The 22889-nt window shown below is 41.4% G+C and overlaps 1 protein-coding gene across 1 annotated transcript in view; it reads left to right on the top strand.

Annotated features, from left to right (window-relative positions):
• The first annotated feature begins 3907 nt into the window (after nt 1-3907).
• Nucleotides 3908-22889, top strand: part of TRAF3IP3 (TRAF3 interacting protein 3) — a 35185-nt gene continuing 16203 nt past the window's right edge. Inside the window, exons 1-7 of the mRNA XM_027870870.1 lie at nt 3908-4139; nt 8773-9170; nt 13105-13246; nt 13442-13505; nt 13876-13900; nt 14385-14414; nt 14506-14601. Coding sequence (XP_027726671.1) covers nt 8829-9170; nt 13105-13246; nt 13442-13505; nt 13876-13900; nt 14385-14414; nt 14506-14601 — 699 coding nt within the window. The 5' untranslated portion in view covers nt 3908-4139; nt 8773-8828. The remainder of the gene's footprint in view (nt 4140-8772; nt 9171-13104; nt 13247-13441; nt 13506-13875; nt 13901-14384; nt 14415-14505; nt 14602-22889) is intronic.

Raw genomic sequence — 22889 nt, 5'->3', positions numbered from 1 at the left:
CAGCTGTTTTGGTGGGGTTGGTCTATGATAACTTGGTATGAGAGGTGGCATCTTGACCATATTCTCTTCCCATTATCTTCCCTTTGAAGGTTGAAAGGACAACCATCCCTCTGGATGAAAGAAGCTGGGGGTGTGACTGGAGAGAAAGTCATACATGAGGGGAGGGGTAGAGAAGGAGTAGTACCTCCCACGAGGACGGGAGCCAGTAAGTAGTGACAATCCCTGCTTCCTGGTCCAGTTGTGGTTGATGTTTGTCCTCAGTTCTGGAAGAGGACCATGACATCAGGAAGGTGATGCCATGACTTGCAAGTGAATTGGATTTAAGTGAGGGAGGGCTGTGCAAAGTCACCAGTCTCACTTTCTCCTTTGGAGCCATCTGGGTCCACTGGCAAGACATAAATCAGGACAACTGGAGATGGCCCAGGATGCAGTGGGGGACCTTGGCCTTTTCCAGTATAACACTACTAACATAGCACATCAATGCATTGTTAGAATAGAAAGAGGACTGAGTTGTGATTTGAATGGGTAAATCCACACCAAATCTCCTATATTTATATTGTCCACTCCCCCCAGAAAGAGAGGGAAGGAGAGAGAGGGAGAGAGAGAGAGAGAGAGAGAGAGAGAGAGAGAGAGAGAGAGAGAGGAAATTAGAGGGTGAGAGGGAATCATTCTTTTGATAGTTACAGAGAACTTGGTGGTTTCTGGTTTTGGTTGGTGTGCATGGCTGCCTATATTTGATTGAAGCATGATGTTGCGTAGACCCAGAGGACTTTAGGATATTTTTTAAAATGTAAAAATTTTTCAGGTCAGCTTAGAATACATCAGGCACTTCCTGTGACTGAACTTTCTTGATTTTATTTTTTACAAAAAAATTTTTGTCTAGTTTTACTGGGTCTCTCATTCTGAACCAAACAGCTGTATTTTATTGTACCTCTAATTGCATGCTTATGCTCTAAACTTATGCTAGAGATATATAACTTTGACAATTTTTCACATTGTATGCTTTAGCACTGATATTTGTTGCACTCCTCTGCACACTGTAATTATTATTTAAACCAAAACTAACGCTGTCAGTCCAGGGATTGGAAAGTCGGTATGAAATGATGTACTTGCCTCACCAGAGGCAACACGTAGTATTTGGTTTGACTAATACACTGGGGGACAAGGATATTGAGAGTGTACTTAGAGATGCTCTCTAATTTGGGGAAATACCATATCATGTTATCTAAGTTACATAAATTGTCTAAACTCAACAGGCATTCCAATACTCCTGCAGTGTTGCAAGTTTGAGAGAGTACTTAGTATCTAATCACTAGTCCTCAGCACCAAAGATGAAAAAAATAGAAATAAAGGTCAAGGCTTTCTTGCAAAAGGAGGAATTGTCTAGAGATGCCATGAAATACATGGCATCATGGGCAGTGTGATATAGAGAAAAGAGCACTGGTTAAGAAATCCGAGTATGTGGGATAAAATTCTACCTCTGGTGCTTATTACCTATATGGTCTTAGGCAAATCATTCAACCTACCTAGGCCTCAGTTTTCTCATCTGTAAAATTAGGGCATTGAACTACATGGCCTCTGAGGTCCTTTCTGCCTCTATATCTATGGCATTAAAACACTATGGCATGTATGGGATAGACAGAAAGTGATGGTGAATGAAAAGTACAGTTGTCAGTACATATTTACAGAACTGTCTGCCCCAAGTTAAGAAGCTTCCCAGGAGACTATCCATGCCCTGCCTAGGAGAGAGTATTTGTATGCCCCAACCTCACCCCCCAACACTGTGATAGTAGCAGGGAACTGACTTGAATAAGAGGCAGTTAATGGACAGCCTCTAGAGATTTGCCTCTGATGTCATATTTGGCCTTGAAATCACGGGATCCAGGGCAGCTAAGTGGTACAGTCAGGAGGACCTGAGTTCAAATGTGGTGACACTTACTAGCTGTGTGACCCTGGGCAAGTCACTTAGCCCCACTGCCTAGTTTAAAAAAAAGAAAAGAAAAGAAAAGAAATCACGGAATCTAAGATCATAGGGGGGTGATATTTGTGAAGACTAGAGATAATTCTGTGACTTGGAGGACATGGGAAAAGCCTAGAGCAATTTTTCAATATCTATCAGCTAGAGGATGAAAGTCCTTCTTTGTGGAAGGTCAGTTTCAGAGACCAAGGATCACAGAAGTAGCGACAGAGAAACAAGTGGATAGCCTTAGATTATTTCAGATGAGCTGTGGGTTGGATGGTGATCAGAGGACAGAGGGAAAGGTTGGTAATGGAGAAAATAGGCTCTACTGGCTCTAAAGAGAGGTGATGAGAGCCTACACCAGGGTGGTGGCAGTATCAGCGGACACAAAGGAGTGCCTTGGAAAGTGTTGGAAGTGAGAAATCAACAGACCTTGGTAACAGGTTGAATATGGGGGTGTGAGAGAGAGGAATCTAAAAGAAGAATTGAAGTGAAACAATAAGGAGCTTACATTAAAATGGGGGAGATACCATATGTACATATATGTATTTAAAAATATGTACAGATTTAATACAAGGTAGTTTGGGAAGAGGGTGCACTAGCAGCTGGGAGGAACCAGGAAAGGCTTTATATTATAGATGGTGGTGGAGCTGAGTCTTGAGTTCCAGATGGATTGTTGAGCCCATGTGTAGCATTCTCTCTGGTTTTCAGTGTCACATTTTAGGAGGATCACTGACAAGTTGGTGCATGTCCAGGAAGGGGCAGTCAAGATGGTAGTGAGGGGCCTCAGGACATTGCCACTTGGTCTGTTAACAGAACTGGAGATAACCTAGAAAAGGGTTTTGTTTGAGAGACATGATGGTATTCATCAAATCCAAAAGATTGTCATATGAAAAAGGAGTAAAACTTATTCAACTTGTCACCACAAGGCAGTTCTAGAACCAGCTTCAGAACAGCAGATTTCAGCTAACCATAAGGAAAAACTTCTTAATAATTAGTACTATCCAAAAGTGCCATGACAGTAAGTTCTCCAGTGTGTTTCACAGTAAAGGCTAAATGACTACTTGTTGGGAAGGGAACAAACATTTATTAAGACCCTACTGTATGCCAGGAGGACAGCTAGGAGGAGCTCACAGTCTAAGGAAGATATATTCCTCCACATGAGTGATTCATCTCCTAGACCACTTCTTCCTACCATATCTGAATATGTGGCTCAACCGAGACCTGCACTGGGAACTCCCAGCCAAAGAAATCTTGGCAATATTACTGCATTATAAGAAACAATGAATATAAAGACTTCAGAGAAGCATGGGCAGACATTATTTGATTCAAAGTGAAATAATCAGAATCAGGAAAGCAACGTATGCAATAACTACTACAAAGAAGAAAAAAAAAAGCCCTGAGTGTTGCATAATGATAAAGACCAAGTGTGGGCTTTACAAAGAAATGAGAAAAGGGGCATCTCCCACTTCTTTCAAGGGGTACTGTGCATAATGGAACATTTCACATACTGTCAGACTCAGTTTTGTGCAGCTTTACTCAACCGCTTTTTTAGCTTTCTTTTTTATTCTTTGTTATAAAAGATGGTCTCTGGGTAGAGAAAAAAAGGGCATATTTGGAAATGACAATGATGTAAAAACAAAAGATATTCTAATAAAAACATTTTAAGTCATCTGTCTTTTTCAGAAACACAAAGTTTAATTCAGACCTAAAGTATCATTCTCTTGTATTCCCAGAATGAAAACTCCTTGCCCAACTACCCTACAATTTAGCAGACCCAGCAACCAGAAGAGAAGGCTAGCCAGTGAAAGGACAATCACAGACCCAACAACCAAAACTGAGAGACTCCTAAACCCAGTCCTCAAGATTTCAAGGGCTGAGAGTTCCCCCTTGCCGTAGTAATAAGTAAGAGAGGAACTAGGGTTTGTAAGTGCTGTGACTTCATCTGTTTCCTGTTTCAACAGGACTACTGAGAAAAGAAAGGTCGGTGGAGGAGGGAAATGTCAGCAAGGATTGGAACGGCAGATTGAAAACCCCAAACTTCAACCATTTCTCTTGCCCCATCTGAGACCAGAGTCAAACTTGATCCCCTAGAGAACAGGAAGGTTAAGGCCCCAACACTGCTGCTCCTAAGAATACTCCCTTCTGCTGCTGGCCTGAAAGCATCTGGGACAAAAAGGTAACTGGGGAAGAAGCTTGTGTATTTTTGCCCATATCCGCATTTTGGCCTCTGACTTTGGGGTGGGTCAGAGGAGGTTTTCATGTTCGATCTGCCTGGGGCCAAAGAAAGAAACACTAAAATGAATACTGTTGGGTGATCTGAAGAGCAGAAAAAAAAAATAGAATTAAATTCCAAAAGCTCCAGTCAATGAGGACAAAGGTTAGTTTTCATCTCTCCTCTATATGATATGTAAGAAAGGAAACAAATGTATTCACAGGATCTCATAAGGTCACAGATTTAAAACTGAAAAGGATCTTAGAGGTCATCTAGTCCAAACCCCTCATTTTATAGATAAGGCAGCTAAGGCTCAGAGAGATTAAGTAACTAGCCCAATGGGTAATAAGTAATAAAAGGAAAAGTCAAGAATTTAAGTCCTCTGATTACAAATTCAGCACTCTTTCCAATACTCAATTATGATGAATGAATGAATGAAGAATGAATGAATGAACGAAATACAATCATTTTCCCTTCCCCCCACCCCCAAAAGGCTTAGGGATCAGGCTATTTGAAGGTAGGTGAATGGAGTAGATGTTCTCTCAAGGCTCCCTCCTACCCTGAATTTCATATAATAACTACTAAGCAGTGGTTCTACTGTTGGAGGGACTGTGGAAACTCATATTCAGGGCTTAAAAAGACCATCTAGTTCAATCCCCTCATTTTTATAGGTAAGGGACTGAAACCTAGAGAGATTAATTGATTTGTTCAGGATCATACAGCTTATAAGCAGTTAAGGCAAGATTTGAACCCAGATCATCCTGACTCTGGGCAGTTAGGTGGCACAGCAGATAGAATGCCAGGCTTGGAATCAGGAACACTCATCTTCCTGAGTTCAAGTCTGGCCTCAGACACTTACTAGCTGTAAGACCCTGGGCAAGTCACTTAACCCAATTTGCCTCAGTTTCCTCATCTGTAAAATGAGCTGTAAAGGGAAATGGCAAACCATTTCAGTATCATTGCCAAAAAATCCAAACAGGGTCAAGAAGAGTCAGACACAACTGAAACGACTCAACGACAACGATGATGACAACAACCATCAACTTCCTGACTCCAAACAGGACATTCTATCCTTTATTCCACAGTGCCTTTCAGAGGTTTCCCCTCCTATCTCTAACTCCTAAGACGCAGACAGAAAGGGCCCTTACTCATGCAGGAAGTCCTGATGATTCGGCAAACTGACTTGTTAGCATAAAGTCCCTCAGGAACGGGGGGTGCCAACCCAGGGTGAGAATGCAGTGCTGACCCAGGTGAGAGGTAGATGCTACTCAACCTAAAAACACCAGCTTCCCCACCCGTTAGGAGCACCTCCGCTTAACACACTTCTCAGGAAGGAGGATTGGAAGAGGGGAACCAACAATACCACAGCTTCCCTTCTTGGATCCACTGCAGCCCACACTACTCATTGAGCACCAGGTATTCCTTCCAGATGCCACAAACCAGACACTTAACCAAGAGTGAATATCTTTTCAGTCTGGCCTTTCTGTGAACCAGAGCACAGAGTACCACAGGCTCTCCATTTCCTTTCTCTCCCCTTGCCTATGTCTCCAGCGCCTAGATTGGCAGGCTTCCTATTCCTGGGAAATCCCAAGACTTGGGTCTATTCTGCTGCTGGCACTACAGGGCCAGAAGTATCTCTCAGGCTAAGGCTAGCTCCATTCACTACTGTCCAGAAGACTCCATCCGAGAGGCTAGATATGTCAGTCAATCTATAGGTCCTCAGGCTTCTCTAATATGCCAAGCACTGTGACAGGTACTAGAAATACAAGCAAAAGTGATAAAAAAAAAAAAGTGTCTGTCCTCAAGGACTCAGAGTTTACATTCTATCAGGGGAAACACTATGTACATATATGCCTGGCACAGAGTTGGCCTAGATAAATGTTAGCTAGGATAATTATCACATGTGTAAGTATACATAAGCGATGATATGGGGACAGGGCAAAGCTAGGAAAAGTTCTGAGACCATGGAAATCTAGGAATTTTCCCCTTCTTGAGGAGTCCTTTCTGCTAGGACCCCTTCTTTGGTCACTAACTGTACCTGCCCATTTGGAAGTAGGGAGGTGAACAATTTATTGGATTAGTGTAGCCAGCTGAGCTAGAGTATTGTGTCATCTCTCTCTGTCTCACCACTACCTCTATCATTCTCTATAGTGTGAAGAAGCAGAATCATCTCAATTATTCAGATCGTTTACCTCAGCTACAGAGCCTATCAATTGGCATCAGTAAGAATCAGTAAAAGTCAGAGGCAGAATAGGGTGGTGACCTAGAACACCACCTCAGACAAAGTGGACTTCAGGCAGCCTGTTGCCCACCTCCCAATCACCCTCTTCCTACCCCAGCCATGTTTGTGCCCACCTGACTGGTCCAGCCTGGACAGCAACTATGCCCAGGCTAAAGGGGAACACTCCCCAATCTTCACCCTGTGCGAAGATTACAGGCCACCTCAAACTATGGGCAAATATCCACGCCCCACCCAGCCTAGTGAATATCACATCCTAAGGTAGTCAGTGAGGGGAGAGGACAGGATGCACAATTTCCCCTAATCTATAGCAGGCTTAAATTCATTGGGGTTCATCCATCTCTGTTTCAGCAGCTGCTAGAGAGGGAAATGAAAGGCCTATATAACCACAAGGCAGGATGTAGAGGGAAGGTAGGTGGGGCAAGAATTGGGGGGTGGGGGAAGGGGAATAGGAGGGGAGAAGAGGAAAAATAAAAACCAAGAGCCTTAGGTCTGGGTGCTAGACAGTATGTCAGAAGTGAGACCATGTAGCAAAGAATTGGAAATTAAGGGGATGCCCATCAATTGGGGAATGGCTGAACAAGTGGTGGTATATGAATGTAATGGAATACTATTGTGCTGTAAGAAATAATGAGCAGGAGGATTTCAGAAAAACCTGCAAAGACTTACGTGAACATGCTGAGTGAAGTGAACAGAGCCAGGAGAACATTGTACACAGTAACGGCAACATTGTGTGATGACCAACTTTGTTAGACTTTGCTCTTCTCAGCAATACAATGATCTAAGACAATTCCAAAAGACTCACAATTGAAAATGCTATCCACATCTAGAGAAAGAACTATTTCCACTTTTCTGTTTTGTTTTTTCTTTCTCGTGTTTTTTTTTTCCTTTTGCTCTGATTCTTTTTTCACAAAATGACTAATGTGGAAATGTTAAATAAAAAAAAGAAGTTAGACCATGCAGAGGCACAGCAGGATCACCTTTGCCCCTGGCAAGGGTCCTTGGGGGAGTTAGCTCTGGACCTACAATCCTGAGATCCAATGAAGTTTGGTGATGCTAAGAGTGTATGATCCAGGGAGGGCTGGCAGGCAGTTCTAACACAGGTTTAGGAAAGAGAGAGGCACAGCCTTAGTAGGCAGATGGCCTTTAAATAGGAGTCCCCTTTCCAGAGTTACTGAGCCAGATATTGAAATCCGAGGCTTGAATTATAACCTTCTTTGCAAAAAGCAATAATCTAACAAATGCTTAGTGATTCCTTGAGATGAGGCTAAAAGTCAGGTCCTGCCTCATGAGCCGAGACAGGGGCTTGGGATGGAAGAAGAACCCTGATTTAGGGTTCAGCCACGGAGGAACAGCAGGGGGTTTTCTCCTCGAGAACCTGGACCAGGCCTACTTGCCTTAAGAACAGTCTTTGCCAGTCTCCAGTAACAATTTGTTCTACGACATGGGATGGAGATGTTAACTCCCTTCTCAGGGCAGAACTCTGCAGAATCCAGAGAATAACGAGGGAAAACTTCAAGCAAATCTCACTAAGGCCCTGAAGAATGAAGCTTGACTGCCACAGTTAAGGGCAGCGAGGCAAAATGGATAAAATACTGGGTCTGGAGTCAGGGAGACCCGAGTTCAAAATGTGGCCTCAGACACTTACTAGCTGGGTGATGCTGGGCAAGTCACTTCAACTCTGTTTGCCTCAGTTTCTTTAGCTGTAAAACGTAAAACAGCACCTAATTCCATGAGTTGTTGTGAGGATCAAATGTAAAGTGATTAGCACAATGACTGGAACGTTGTAGGTGCTTAATAAAGGCTTGTTCTAGAGGTGGGGGACTCAGAGTGTAGAACATTGCATATGATGGTACACTTTTCCAGTAAAACAGGACTTTTCCCCCCTCCTTTTTATTTGTTATAAGAAATGGCTTTGGGGGGTAGGGCAAAGACATGTTGGGAAATCGAGGAGATATGAAACTAAAGATGTGAATAAAAATTTATTTTTAAAGAATGAAGTCCAGCCTCAGCTTACAACTTATATCCCCAAAAATCTGAAAACTCATTACAGTTTTTACTTAATCCATGTTCATGACATTCCTGACTAAGAAGGATGGAAAAGGGAACATAACACTTCCCATTTTACAAGAGTAAAACTACAAGAGTGGACTAAAGGCAAGAGAAAAGTAGGAACTTGCCTCGGAGACAGAAGTTGTCAGGAGGTCAGACTCCAGAACAGCACTCCAATCTGCCCATGTTTGTCCCTCTACCTTACGGGAAAAAGGTTTGGGGGGTGTGGGGTTTGGTTTGGTTTGGTTTTTCTGCTCCACTCACACAAAATCCTTGTCCCTCTTCATGCCTCTTGGCTTGCTCTAGGATAAGAGAGCTGTCCTAGGAATCAAGAGCCAAGCACGACAGGTTGCTAAAGCATCATGATCTACCCAAACCCCAAGCCATCAGCTGGACCAGCCCGGGTAGCTGAGACCTATGAGGCCAAGTGTGAGCGTCGACAGGAGATTCGAGAAAGCCGTCGCCGCCGCCCCAACGTGACTACATGCCGCCAGATGAGGAGGACCAGAAGAAGGCCTGGCAGTGAGCAGACCCAGAGCCCTCGTCAACAGCAATTTCTTAAGAGAAGGAACCTGGAAATAGAAGAAGGAAAAGTGAAAGGCTCATTATCTGGGACCCGGGGGCTCTTAAGAAAGGAAGGCCAGGAAGGTGACCTTAAGGCATCCAACCTTTGCAGTGGCACGGAGTCATCATCTGGACAACAGGTAGCCACCATGGAGGAACGTTCTCCACATTATCTGCACTAGTCTGGGGATGAAGAGAGAGTCCTCAACCAATCTTCTGCTTCTGGGAGCTCCCCACTGAGTACTGGACTCCGTGCAGACACCTAATTGTCTTTAGATCTACGACAGTTCAGAATTCCTGAGTTCAAGCAATCCAAAAGCCTCAGCCTCCCCGGTAGCAGAGATTAGAGTTGTGTACCAGTATGCCTGGCCAACCCTTTTTATTTCAAAACTTCTTGAAGATCTTCCTAAAATATATCAAATACATAACCTTCCTTGGTAAGGATAGTGTAGAATTGAAGGTTATATTGATAATATAGACGGAAGGGTTTTGTTGTTGTTGTTGTTGTTGTTGTTGTTCGGTTGATTGAGGATCTTGTGGGTCCTTAGGACTATCATTCTGAACATTACATTTTTTCCTTCCATGCTCCTATTCATTTCAACACGTGCTACATACAGTGCATTATGCTAGGCACAAAAGATGTAAAGATGAAAAATGATATTGTGTCTGCCCTTTAAGGAACTGACAGCCTACGAAGGGTATGAGAGCTGTAGGTCACTAAATATTACTTATTACCAGACGAAAGAGGTCAAGGGAGTAAAATGAGCACTCCGTGGAAGAAGCCGTCATTTCTTGCTAAGAGACTTAGGAAAGGCAATAGGAGGAGGTGTCACTTGAGCTGGGCCTGGAGAAAGGGAAATGACCACATGGCAGAGCTAATAACGGATCAAGAGTTAGAAAAGACCTCAGAGGTCAACTAGTCCAAATCATTCATTTCATAGATAAGAAAACCAGCTCAGGGACTTTAAGTGACTTCCCCAAAGTCACATAGGAATAAGCATCAGGAGTGAGATATAAACACAGGTCCTCTGACCTCATAGTCAGTCCTCCTTCCTCTGTATCACATTAATGTTCAGACTCAGTAAAACTATTCCCATGGTACATACCCCATAGTCAGTTGATAGCCAGTCTAATCAACCACACCTTTTACATCTACATCATTCCTCCATACAAATCCTCATCGACAGTCAAGTTGACCTTCTTGATATCCCCTAAAACCTAGAATGTTCATTCCTACCTCCAAACCTTTGTACCTCTCCCCCAGCCCCTCTTCTTTCAACATGTTCAACTCCTATCCATCGTTAAAGACCTATGTCGAGCTCTGGCTCTGATTTTTTTTCTTCTCTATGGCATTTAGAATTGGTACCACAGCTTAGTCCTTGTATTGTTCTCTCATTGTTCCACTTGTGTTAATCCTGCCTTCCCAAATAGATTGTAAATTCTAAAAGAGCAGAGAAGGCAGCAAAAATGTCTTCTTTCTTCTCAGGCATTCCCACTACGGCTAGAAAAGCATTGCGCCCAGAGTAGGTTCTCTATCTATCAGTACTTCTTGATTGATTCATCTGCAATTCATCAAGCAGACTGATGTTGAAAGAACCTTATGTTCAGAATGATAGCCCTAAAAAACCATGAGATCCTCAGTCAACCAGGAAAAAAAAAATCTTTCACTATGTTATCTATATATTATAATAAATTCTATATTATCCTTTCCAAGGAAAAATATGTATTTGATATATTTCAGAAAGATTTTCAAGAAGTTTTGAAATAAAAAGGGTTGGCCAGATATGCTGGTACATACCTGTAAGCTCTGCTCCCAAGGAGGCTGGAGCTGCTGGATCATTTGAGCTCAGAAGTTCTGAGTTACAGTAGATCTAAAGCCAATCAGGTGTCCATACTAAGTCCAGTACCAATATGGTAAGCCCCCAGAAGAAGGGATCCATCAGAATCCCTAAGGGGAAGGGCAAATTGTCCCAGGTCCCAAAGGGAACAGATCAAAGCTATTGTGTTGATCAGCAGCGGGACTGGGCCCATGAGTGACTATTGTACTTCTAGCCTGCTAAAACACAGAGAGAAAGAGAGAGAGAGAGAGAGAGAGAGAGAGAGAGAGAGAGAGAGAGAGAGGGAGGGAGGGAGGGAGGGAGGACGAGGAGAAAGAGAAAAGGAAGAAAAAGAGAAAAAAGAGATTTTCAGTTTTACCCTCCTAAAAAAATGAAATTGGTTGCCAGAATATTCTCTCTCTCAGCTTTCCAGTCACTCATCACTTTACTTTTCTTAGAGTCCCTGAATCTGATAAGATTCCCTGGACTTTCTGTCTCTTTCTAGTGCAGTGCTCAGGATTATAGAATGTGAGAATTGGGAGCAATATCAGAAATCATTGAATGCAACCCCTACCAGAAATATAAATTTTCTCTACAGAATTCCTAATAAAGGTCATTCAATCTCTACTTGAACACTTCCAATGATTCACAGCTCTAATTGAAGAATTGTTTTCTTTATATTGAGCCAAAATCTGACTTCTTTTAACTCCCATCCATTGGTCCTAGTTTCGTCCTCTTGAGTCTGTCCAAAAGAAAACACTCCCAATATTTGAAAAGAGCTATCCTATTGGGCCTCTCCCCACCCCCATTTAGTCTTCACTAAATATGTTCAGTTCCTTTGACTGATGTTCATGTGACATAGTTTGGAAGCTCCTTGCCATCTTGGTCACCCTCCCCTGGACGTAAGACTTGTCAATGTCCTTCCTAAAATGTGGAACACAGAACTGGACACATTCTTCAGATTTGGCCTATCCAGAATGTTATATAGTAAGACCTAATTTTGAATGCTATAGCTCTATTTTTTATTGCAACTTAATATTTTGTTAGCTTCTTTTCTGTTTGTCCTAGCACAACATTGATTCTTATTGAAACGACAATCTGCTAAAATCCTGGAACTACAATCTAACCATGTTATTCTTTGTCTTCTATTCATGCCACTATTTTTTTTTTAACTTAAATGTCATATCACTGTTCCAGCTTGTCTTTGTATTTTGACAATGCTTGTTGAATTAAATGCTTGTTGACCTGACTTGATCCTAATTCGGTCATCCAATTAGCTAACTCTCCCAAATAAGAATCTCATTTGATAAGCATGCCTTCAATGTCCAAAACAATGTCATAGAGAAACTTGATACGTGGAGAAATACATAGACTTTTAGAGGTGGAAGAGATTTCACAGGTCATCTAGACCAAATTATGAATCCCATCTACAACGTCCATGACAAATGTTCATCTAGCTTCTTTTTTTCTTTTCTTTTTTAAAGACTAGTTTTTTCTCTCTTGCCCAGACTGGAAGTACAGAGGCTGCTTACAGGCCTGATCTTACTACCAACTGACACAGAAGCTTTGACATGTTCCATATCTGACCTGGGCAGGTTTACCCCTCCTTAGGCAACCTGGTGATTCTCCCATCCTAGGGACTCACCGTATTGATACTGTACTTATGCAGACACTTGATCAGCTTAAACCACTGCAGGTCAGAATTTCCAAGCTCAGGGTCTCCACTAGCTCCTTAGTAAGTGGGATTACATAGATAAACCTTCACATCTGGTTCAACTAGCTTCTGGTGATGAGATTAAGTGCTTCACCAAGGTCATAGAGCTAGTTTGTGAGAGAGCTGAGACCAGATTGCCTGACTTTTGGTTCAGTATTCAACTCACTACACCATAATGGCTATATAAACTATATAAAAAGGACAAGAACCCCAAATACTGTGAATGGAGCAATGAAAGCCTGGTCTGGGAGAGCACAAACCATTGGACAGCCCTGACTATTATCTGTCTGAACTAGGGAGCAGTAGTACTGCCTAGGATCAAGGGGATGACTGAGGTGTTCATTTTCCGTGTCAAGAAAGGTTATTTCTAGAATGACTCTAGTGCCGTGAAAGCCATGGCAGGGGAGTAAGTAAAAACAAAGTTTTCTTGGATCATTCAGAGAGTTCCTGAACCTAAAATTCCTAATTCAGTTTTTTGTAGCAGGTTGGAAAGTCTCCTAAGGTTTGGGAATTAGTCTTTATCATCTCTGGATTTCTTTGCAGGAATCTGAGACCAGTACCAAGGTCTTTTCAATCCAACACCATCCTCCCCCAGGAAACCATAAGGATCCCTCTGACCATCGTTCTACTTGGGAACTCTTACCAGTGGAAGTGCTAGTCAAAAAGCCACTCACACTTCATCAAGGTATGAAGGAGATCCTTTCCCCCAGTGATAGAGAGCCATGCAGAGAGACAACCAGCAATGACCCCAACTTACTGGAAATGGACCTTATGCCATCCCAGCTGCACTTTATCCAGGATCATTCTCTCCTATTCCTCTGACAGTTTCAGGGTCAGAGCTTCACCTCAACAATTCTCCCCACTCCTCTCTCTTCTTCAGGTACACAAACGAAATCACTAGGATTACAACTGACAATTAAAAATGATGCCAGCCAGCAAACCAAGTGAGTATTTCCATGGTTATTTCCTGGTCCCAAACCTCTCACATTACTATTCCCCTAGTCAGACTCCTTCTATACCACGTGTGCCCCCACAGGATGGGAGAGGGTAGGGACTATACGTGTGTATGTGTGTATTTATTTATATGTATATATGTGTGTGTGTGTCTATATGTATGTGTCTATATGTGTATGTACATATATAGATATATAGATATATAGATATTTTTCCTTCTAATGTTAAAGGAAAGAAGGGAACCATAGACTATGGAAAAGAATAGAATGGAAGGGATTAATTCACTGATGAACTTTGTATTTCTTTGGCCCAGCTGTTCAAATCCAATAGCCATCTCCTTTTATTTTTTTCTTTTCTCAGTTGCGGGATTGCAGTTCTGGATAAGGTAAGAGAAACCCAGGCTAGAATAGGACACAATCCTTACAGAGCAGAGGAATTGATGAGGCAGTTGGACAAAAATACGGGCCCAAAAGACAACCCTGGTAAAATCCAGGATGGATTTCAAAAACCCATGGGATTTTAGAATTAGAAAGGACCTACAAAATCATTTGATCCAACCCCTTCATTTTATAGATGAAGAATTGATACAGGTTAAGTGACTTTCCCAGGATCACACAGGTAGGAAATGACAAAACTAGGATTCAAATGAATGAGTGTGTGAAAAAAACATTTATTGAGAGCTTATTTCAAATCCAGTGCCCTTTCCACTGCATCATTTGCCTAAGGTCACATATAATCAACAAGCATCTGTTAAGTGTCTACTGTGTGCTAGACACATGTATGTATACACACACACTTCAACCCTGCTTGTGACCTACTTGAGGTCATGGGCATTAAGTTCTTTTTAATATCTTTCTCTTTCTCATCAGGAAATTATCCAGCTATCTGACTACCTCAAAGTAAGTAATAAGCCAGCACCCACCCCACCCCTGCCAGTCAGCCCTATTGTCCCTCTCAGTTTAATTTATTCTTGCTTCATTTCACTTCCAGGAAGCCCTGCAGAGAGAGTTGGTTCTGAAGCACAAGATGGTGGTTCTCCAAGAGCTCCTGTCTACACTGCTTCAAGCTTCTGACAGGTCTTGGAAGGTAAGAACAATCCCTTTCCATGCATGTGGCCCATCTGATTCAACAAGCATTTATTAGGCAGCTACTATATACAAAGCATTGTGAGAAGTGAAAACAAAGCCAAACCAGGAAACAGTTCCAGCCCATGAGGGGATTACATTCTACTGAGTCATACAGCATGTACACAGATAAGTAAAAATAACTTGAAGAGGGAGAGAACAACTACTAAGAGAACAAGGGAAGCTTCGTGAAGGAGGTGACACCTGATCTGAACCATCAAAGAAGCTAAGGATTCTAAATGGGGTGTGATAGGGATTAATGTGAACTATATGAAAAGAGAAGCAAGGCTGGAGATGGACCATGAAGGACTTTGTATGCCAAGCTAAGATGTTTAAGAACACTTTTGAAAAGGGCAGGTGGAGGGGTAAGGGAAGCTGAGACCCAGAGATGCTGAACAGCTTCTCAGGTTGTAAAGCAAGCCCCGGTATTAGTGCAAACAGAACCCTCCTACTAAGTCCCAACTCAAAGTAATGTTGCCATGGAAAGAGATGTCTGGGGATCTACCAGGAACAAGAATCTCCCCTTTTTTTCTTTCAGCAAAACAAATGAATGAAGTTTTCTAAACATTGAGTGCAATCAAATTTCAATTATCCCCATATGGAACAATGAGTCTGATTCCCAGCTCATCCAAAGCCAAAATTAACCATAGACTAGTTCCATCCCTCACCCTCCTACTCAAACATTTACAACGGCATGGACTGTCAGATGGAAGGGACAATTCACAGATCTAGTCCAACACTCTCATTTTACAGAGGCCAGAAGAGGTGTGCCCTACCCAAGGAGGCCATACAAGGAGTTAGTGACAAAGTCAAGATTAAACCCATCTTCTCATTCATCATCTAGTGTTCTTTCTACTGTACCAGAGTACACTCTGTGGTTATCTCTTCCTGCCAACCAGTTAGTAATTACTCAGTCAGTGCAAACTCATTTCCTTAGTCTATACAAAACAATAAAATGTTAGCACTTTTAGTAAACTTAAGGATGGGTTGCAACCCACTTATTTTACAAATAAGGAAACTGAGACTTTCCAAAGGTTACAAATAACTGGAACCGAGATTTTCTGGTATGATTAAGATTGATCAGTGGCACGAACAGAAACATTTTAGATAAAAGGAATTTGAGTTATCGGCACTCCTACTCCCTTTCATTAAGCAGATGGATAGCATCAGATTTAGGATCAGAAGAGGCCACAGAGGAACCTAGTTTCACTGTCTTGCTCTATACATGAGGACACTGAGGCCCAGAGATTTTAAGTGACTCAGCCAAAGTAACACAGCTAGTGTCAGAAGCAAGTTATAAACTCAAATCCTCGGACTACAGAGTCAGGGCTCTTTCCACAACACCATGCCACCTTGAAAGAGTTGACTCTCTGCACACTAGTGACACACCTGAACAGCAAAGCAGTTGTAAAGAGGTAAAATTGCACCAAACCTAGCCCTGGGAAGGTCACAGTCTTTCTGCTTAGCCCCACCCCCTCAATCGTATCATACTCCCTAGTTCTGTGTCCCCTTGGCCATTAAACTACATCACAAGGTCATCTTTATTTAGTTGGGTGGAAGTGAAACATTTTTTTTTTTTTACAAAGTTGAGGACCTGGGGCTGGGGCAGACTGTCCTTCTTACCCCCTGAGGTTCTTTACTGAACGAGATAATATATGTAAGGCTATATGAACATCTGGAATCATATAAATGCTAGCTCAGATTCCTAAATTCCTGGATTAAGTTGAGATCTACAAATTAAATTCAATGCACTTAAGCAGCATCTATGTGGCAATATACTAGGCACTGGGGGAGATATGAAGATTGAATGAGATGCAGTTCTGACACTCATTAAGATTAATTAGAGGAGAGGAGGGAGATATAACACATACCTAAAAAATAATACCTGAATAGTGCTGAATATATACTGAAAGTATAAAAACATTAAACATTTATTCAGAAGATGATGATGCACAAAGGGCTGTGTGAAGTCCAAAAGGGAAAAAAATGAAAGGATTTGGGAAGGCTTCTAATAGGAAGTGAGGAGCTGAGCTTTAAAGGATGAGTAGGAGGCAGGCTAACGGCAGCTAGGTGGCAAAGTGGTTAGAGGCCTGGGCCTGGAGTGGAAAAGACCTGTTCACATCCAGCCTCAGACATTCACAAGTTTTGTGACCCTGGACAAACTATTAATATTATCCAGCAAGGAAGAGAAGAAGAAAAGTCTTTCACTCCAGACTCAGGAATGGGGAGCAGTGGTTCTTCTGCTGAGTACTGATAATACCCCTCCCCCAACTTCCTGTTTTGAAGAAGAACATTCTCAGATTCTTCCACTGGGCTCCTGAGAGCCCTTGCTCTCGCACTCAACTGACTTTTACCCCAGAGGTCTGAGCTTCACTAAAGATGAGTAACTCATCAAGACCTCTCCTTGGCCTAGAAAAATAATAATAATAATTTTAAGAGTCTGGCTCATCCTCAAACTCCAAGCAGTTTGTTCTATCATATTTTACTGGATGAGGTGAGTCCCCTACCTCTCCCCATACAACATACTTCCCCATACAAAATACCTCCCCATAAACTATCTATTAGAGGAAGCAAGACTCTAACTAGTTTTACTTATTGGGGACCCTGGCAAGCTGGGCTCATCTGGAAAGTCCTGAGAGGAGCATATGATGCTGATGAAAAAGTGAGCAGAGAAAGAGCTGAACTGTTTCATCTGGTGAGACCTGAAATGCCCATGAGCACAGATGTGGAGTCAGTAGACAAGAGGGGGATTGGCTGCCCTGGCACAGGCTCCCTGGTGTGGGGAAATGAGCTGTGGTCTGACACTTCCGTGAGGTGAGGTGGTGGTGTTTCTGGCGAACAGAACAAAGACAAAGTGGCGGAAAAAACTGAAACGGTTTCAAGAATCAAGCCCTGCGAAGCCCATACGCTGCAACAGCAACAGTGTCAGGTGTGTATGACTGGTCTTTGTCCCTCTGCCTTAGGATGTCCATTCCTCCCAAATAGCTGACACCCACAGGACTGAACACCGGTAGGTAGAAAAGGATTTGTGGGAATAGAACCCTGTGGGAATACTGGAGGTTTTGTAAAAGCACTGAAGTTTTGAAGCTCAGCACAGTTTAACTCAGCAAGAAATTCATCTCATATGAGGTAGCTCTCCCCATGTGGCACCTTCTCTTGAAAAAAAATATTTATTTATTTATTCATTCATTCATTCAGAAGGTAATGCCTTCTGACCAAAACTAGAAGGGACTTTCCACAGGCAATAATTTTTAAAGCATAATCCTATCTTTTCAAAAATGTTTTGTTTCCATGTTAACTTTTATCAGTGTGAGATTTCTCATAAATGAAGTTTTATCCATTCAGGTATTTTAGATGATGTCTGATGTGATCATTAACAAAAGTTGCAGTGAAGTAGAAGACAATCTTGCAATATGAATATAACTGGATTTTCTGTTCTGCACAAGCAGCTATAAAGTTGTCAAGAAACTGGTTGGTCATCTTTGCCATGATCAGCTATTATGTCCAACTGAGAATCTAGAGAGGTCTTCACAAGATGAACGTATCATGGGCCTCCTAATTACTTTGATCTGGTCTTAAATATCTATTGATGACCTTTTGTAAAAAAAAATTATTTTCTTCAATTAACAAGCAGTTATTTTCTCTCTCTCCCACTTCTTCCCACCTTGGGTAGGTTGGGGAACAGGGGCAGGGAAATCTTGCAACAAATATGGATAGTCAAGTAAAACAAATTATCACGTTAGCCATGTCCAAAAATGTATGTCTCATTTTGCATCTTGAGTCCATCACCTCTTTGACAGGAGGTAAGTAATGTCCTTCATCATTGGTACTCTAGAATGGTAGTTGGTCATTGCATTGATATGAGTTCTTAATTCTTTCAAAGTGGTTTGATTTTGTCCTGAGTATAAATTGTTCCCCAAGTTCCCCATGCTCACTTTACTTGGCATCAATTCATATAAGTCTTCCCAGGTGTCTCTGAAATCATCCCTTTTAGTATTTCTTATAGTACAATATGTATATGCCATAATTTGTTCAGCCTTTCCTCAATTCATGGGTACCCCCTTAGTTTCCAGTTCTCAGCCACCATAAAAACAGCTACTATAGATATTTTTGCACATATGGGTCTTTCCTTCTTTCTTTGATCTCTTAGGAGTATAGGCCTAATAGCTGTATGACTGAATCAAAGGGTATGCACAGTCTAGTTAACTTTTTGAGGATAGTTGGGGTAAAGGCCTTTTCTCCGCCAAGGTCAGAACAGATTGAAAAGAATGCTGACACAAACTATTTTTCTTTCTTTTAAAACATTCCAATGGCTCCTATAAAGTGGCCCAAAAAATAGACATTCTTTCTGGGTCAAGATAGAAAATTGATATTTATCATCTGGAGCAGCTCATCTATTATATGAATGCATTCTGCAGTTGGTTTTTCAAGGTTCTTTAGGAGCATTTACATAGAAGCCAGCACCAATGCTGAAGTCCCATCTGCCATTTTCTTCTTTAATATTGCAGCCACATGGTCTCTTGTCTGGAGCAATGACAATGAGGCCATGTTTCACTGCAGTTTGATAACACCCTTTTTTTGAAACAACATTTTATTCTGAGCAAGTTAAACCAGGCAGCCAGGACAGTGCAGAGCACTCTGTAGTTTCTGCCTTTAATGGTCCATAGATGTCAAACTTCATTTTGCATTTTAGTTCCACAGATTCAATCAAATACACTTCATTAATTACCCCTTCTTGACAAGTCTGTCAGGAACATAAACTTTCTGAGACCCCTGAAAGCACTCTTTTCAGGAAATCTGTTTAAAGACCATAGTTTTGGGGTTTTGGGGGGGTAGCTTTTTTCCTGTTCATTTGCCCTTATTTTCCATCTCACTGCCACAAGTGACTGACAGGAGTATGGTACATAGAGCCTTATCAGTCCCTTTCCCGGAGACTTTTGGGCCTGCATCTTCCTAAACCATGATTTAAAGGGGTGACTTCTGGTACCACTTAATGTCCCGATTTGCTTTAAATCGTGAACTGCTATGGACAGCAGAGGCCTGGGAGTGAGGAGACAGAACTGGAGTCAGTGAGCCTTTGGTCCCTCAGCCACAAGAGAAAGGGAATTGAACAAGCTTGAGGTCTCTTCCAGACCTAACATCATTGCCAAAGGAAGACGGAATCTGGAGTAACAGGACCTGGATTTGAATGATATCACAGCTATTTACTACTTATGTGACCTTTGAACACTTTTACCTCCTTGGGCCTCAGTTTCTTCATCTGTTAGATGAAGGGATTGGACTAGCTCTCTAAGGTGGTGCCTGCTAGTGCCAAATTCTATGATCCTATAAAAGACAGATCAGATTTTTAAATGCAAATAAGGGTGGGAGAGTTAACGCATTAAATTAAATTCACATTCAGCATAAGTAACTAATATTAGATACTTTTCCTTAGAATAGGTAGGGTGACAACTTCTAGGACAGCTTTTTTTAGGACAACTTTTTTCTCCCCATCCCCCACTAAGACTTTCCTTAAAATGAAAGAAAAGCAAAAAAGATCCCATTTGACATCATAGGCAACATTTCACACCGGTAACCCCAACTTCCCTTACTCCTCCACCCCACCCTCATGAGGGTATGAGGTATGAGATAAGTTTTATTGTCCATTTCTGTAAACAAAGTAAAGTTGGTACTTGCATTTAATCAAGAATTCAGCTGCCTTTTAACTTTGTTATTTAGATTACTGTAGTCACAGGTATATGGTTCTCCTGATTCCACCTTCTCAACTGCATCAGTTCATACAAGTCTTTCATATTCCTATAAAATTGTCAGTATTCATTGCTTCTTACAGTACAAGGATATATATCATTGCCTTCCTATACTACATTTATTACCCAAACAACGGGAAGCTGTTTTTTGTTTCAAATTTTTTTTTTGGCCACAAAAAGTATGAGGATGAATAGTTTGGTGTATATATAGTACCTTTCCTTTTGTCTTTGACCTTCTTAGGTCAAAGGGTATGAATTTTGATGGATCAAAAGAACATTTCGGTGATTTTTCTCTCATAATTCCAAATAATTTTCTCCCAACAATTAATTAGTATGCCTGTCTTCCCATAGCTCCTTCCATATTGACTATTTCTGTTTTTTATCATCTTTACCAATTTGCTAGTGTGAGGTAAAACATCAGGATTGTTTTAATTTGCTTTTCTTTTGTTAATGGTTTAGAGCAGTGGTATCAAATTCAAATAGAAATGGATCCCTGCTGGTAGCATATTGCCTTAGAAAACCTCAAGTTAACATTATCTGTGTTGTGTTGTATTTTATTTATTTTGTTAAATATTTCCTAATTACATTTTAACATGGTTGAAGAAGCACTTGGGATTTTTGAAGGCAGTAACTTGTGGGCTAGGAGTTTGACAGCTCTAGTTTGGAACATTCTTTCATATATTATTATTAGATTTCATTCCTTTTTTTAAACTATTTATATTCTTTGACCACTTATCTGTTAAGGAATGACTTTTGTTCTTTCATGTGTCTGTTAATTCCCTATATATCTTGAATATCAGACTTTTGTCTGAGATGTTTGAGGCAAGGAATTTTTCATAATAATTTCTCTTCTAGATGCATTGATTCTGTTTGTATGAAAGTTTTTTATATTACTGTAACTGAAATTGTCTATTTTGTCTGTTATGATTATCTACATCTTTTGGGTTTTTTTTTATTAAGAATACAGCTAGGTGACACAGTGGATAGAGCACTGGTCCTGGAGTCAGGAGGACCTGAGTTCAAATCCGGCCTCAGATATATAACACTTACCAGCTGTGTGACCCTGGGCAAGTCACTTAACCCCACTGTCTGGTAATAAAAAAAAAAGAAGGAGAAGAAGAATAATTTTCAGGGGAATGACATGGGGGAAATTTAGGCAATGTAAAAACAAAATATATCATTAAAAATTTACTTAAAATAAAGAAAAAATAGGGAAAGAGCACCAGCACAAGGGCATTGTTTGAATTGGTAAATAGCAAGGGAGAAAGAGGGAAGAACTCACCCCAGTTCTCCTTTGTCCTCACATTGTTCTCCTGGTAAACTTTATACTTGGGTCAAATATGGTTGTATCTTACATGGTCAGTATACAGAGAAGCCAGAGAATAATAGAAAAAGCTTAAGACTGCACTCAATAAATCCTGGCTTACACTAACATGCTGTGTGACCTTGGAGAAGTCACTTCATTCCCTAAGATTTGGTTTCTTCATCTATAAAATGAGGGGCTTGGACTAGATGATCCTTGCTTTCTCTTCTGGGGCTAATAACCTATGATTCCATGAATGCATTTGGTTCCACAAAGGATAAATGAATTCTCAGGAGGCTGTAATTAAGGACCTCATACTCTACTGGTGAGCTGCTCTTGGAGAAGCCAAACATACCTGGAACAATAAAATTCCTTGCTCATTGTTCTATCTATCCATTGGCTTTAGAAGCCCGGATGAAGCATTTAGAAGAGAGAAGGAAAAAAAAAACAGAAGTGAAGTTTTTGTTTTGCTTCGTTTCAACAAATCATTTTCTGTTGTTGTTGAAAGTTACAAATGTAAGACAGGAAGGACAGAGGGTGGGGTTCCTGTTGGTTAGAAGAGAGACCACTAGTGAAGATCAAAATGGAAGATGAAAGATGCTACTTTAGGGGAAGGAGAAGACCAGAAAGGAGAAGAGTATCTCAACTGGAGAGGAAATATCTCACTGATGCTTTGATGTTCTGCTGTTGGATAGAGGTGGAGATAGATAGAGAAGGGGAATTTGGGTGGAGAGGAGTGTCCAAGGCAGAAAAGAGATCCCCATTCTACCCTTTCCTAACTCACTGCAGCCTGGGATTAAACCAGGAAAGCCAGGTGGGTTGTGGATGAGAAATAAACCTAGATTATTTGTAGAAGCTAACTGCAGGAGACAAGGTTGAGAATGTGATGAATGGCCCACAAGGGCTTTAGAAATGCAGTTGAGGGTAGGCTTGGAGAGGCTGGAGTATGAAGCCTTGAGCAATTAGTAATTACCACAGATAGCTTTTTTCTCTGGAAGATAAGGTTTTATTGGGGTTTGTTTAGGGTTTGGTTTTTTCCCTGGCAGTGGAACTAACCTAACTTGTGATTTCATTTACAATGCAGAACAGTGCCTGCTCTTCAATTAACAGACTTGTTTAGGGTCTCACAGGCAGGCTTGTCAATGGCAGAACCTGAACCCAGGTCTTCCAGCTATAAGGGTGACATTCTATCCATTATGC

Source organism: Vombatus ursinus, unplaced genomic scaffold (genome assembly GCF_900497805.2).
Source record: "Vombatus ursinus unplaced genomic scaffold, bare-nosed wombat genome assembly UNPS02014798.1, whole genome shotgun sequence".
Taxonomy (NCBI): Eukaryota; Metazoa; Chordata; class Mammalia; order Diprotodontia; family Vombatidae; genus Vombatus; species Vombatus ursinus.
The sequence above is the reverse complement of the archived record's forward strand: the minus strand, read 5'-3'. Positions and strand labels throughout refer to the sequence as shown.